This window comes from Oryzias melastigma, unplaced genomic scaffold (assembly GCF_002922805.2).
Source record: "Oryzias melastigma strain HK-1 unplaced genomic scaffold, ASM292280v2 sc06182, whole genome shotgun sequence".
In the NCBI taxonomy this organism is placed as follows: domain Eukaryota; kingdom Metazoa; phylum Chordata; class Actinopteri; order Beloniformes; family Adrianichthyidae; genus Oryzias; species Oryzias melastigma.
Genome location: NW_023422745.1, coordinates 1 through 1,364, shown reverse-complemented (window position 1 = coordinate 1,364; position 1,364 = coordinate 1). Strand labels below are relative to the sequence as shown.

The window sequence follows — 1,364 nt, the reverse complement described above, 5'->3', positions numbered from 1 at the left end:
TTATTATGTTTTAATACTTTTATCTTTAGGAGGTTTGCTCAATAAAATGTGATATATTGTAATGGTTGTGACTCGAAAATTATGCTGGCTGTCATTTTCATTGAGTATTTAGAAAAAATAGGAAAATATTTGCATAATGATTTGGTGGTGCTGTAGAGGTAACTAAATATTTCTGGTGCCACCTAGTGGTCACCAAGCAAACATAGTAGTGTAAGAGAAATGAGGAAAAACAATCATGGAAAAGGTGATTATTTTAAAAGGGGAACTTTAATTCAAACTTTAAGAGTCGACCACATAAGAAAATAAACATGGTTCTTTTATTAATGCAAAAAATAGTCCATTCTTTAGTGACATTGAGATGCTACCATCTTCATCTACAGAGAGTCTGTTAAAGCAATAAATATTCAAAAGACGTAAATAACATCAAAACCATCATGACAGACTGAAATGTTTGGGAGGAAATGTAAAAAAAAAGTAAATCTGAAAGCAAGCGATGACACATCAGGTCTTTAAGTATAGACAAACATTGTGAGATAAAGGAAAACACCTGAATAATACTGACACTCCTGCTGATGCGCTCTGGCAGCATGAACACTGTGGTCTCAGTCACTGAGCTCACATGGCTCCTGCACTTTGTAAACAGCAAACAGTGTGGCTGATATAAAGGGCCGTCCCTCGAGGCGTTGCCGTGGCGACGTGTGAACAGCGCTAACAGGAAGTCTCTCAGTAGAAATAGTTCTGCATTCCCTTGTTCTCACAATGAGCAGCATTGAATGAAAAGAGTTCAAAACGGCGAGTAAACGCTGCGCTCGGTCCCTCTGGAGCAGTGGGAGGGGCTTCATCCTCGTTAAAACTCCACAGCGACTGCTCAAATACTGCATCCAGCTGCACCCTCAGCGTGCTGTCACACGTCCACCTTGCCTTTGATGTCTAGCTTGGCGTTGTCGCTGCTTCTGCTAGACTGCTCCTCTGTCAGAGTGATGTATGAGTACACCAGGCTGCCAGCAATGCTGCAACAACACACGAGATGTGTCAGTCACCACAAATACAAACTTCAGTGCCAACATCTTGAAGCAGGAATGCTCCGAAAGCTGAAGGTAGACTTTAGTCAACCTGACTTCAGCCTCATGAACGCGTTAGAGCAACATCTCTGGTTCTACTGGTCAATCATTGATGTGCAGCTACATGTTTTATTCTCAGCTGTTTATGAGGTTAATGTCTGACAGTTATTGTGTGAGCAGTAAACCCAAACACTCCACTGATAAGGTAGTTTGTTCAAATACCTTCAAAGCAATCCTTCATATGCAGCAGAAGTTAAAGTCCTCCATGACCATTTTTTTGTTTTAAAAACATTCCCATTAATG

At 40.7% G+C, this 1,364-nt stretch overlaps 1 protein-coding gene across 1 annotated transcript; it reads right to left on the bottom strand.

Moving 5' to 3' along the window:
• Positions 1-248: 248 nt before the first annotated feature.
• On the bottom strand, positions 249-1,010 carry LOC112140952 (UDP-N-acetylglucosamine/UDP-glucose/GDP-mannose transporter; the record flags this gene model as incomplete). Its single annotated transcript, XM_024263984.1, is given in 1 exon segment — positions 249-1,010. A coding segment is annotated over 1 exon segment (106 nt), but the record flags the coding sequence as incomplete, so codon positions are not given.
• Positions 1,011-1,364: the final 354 nt, after the last annotated feature.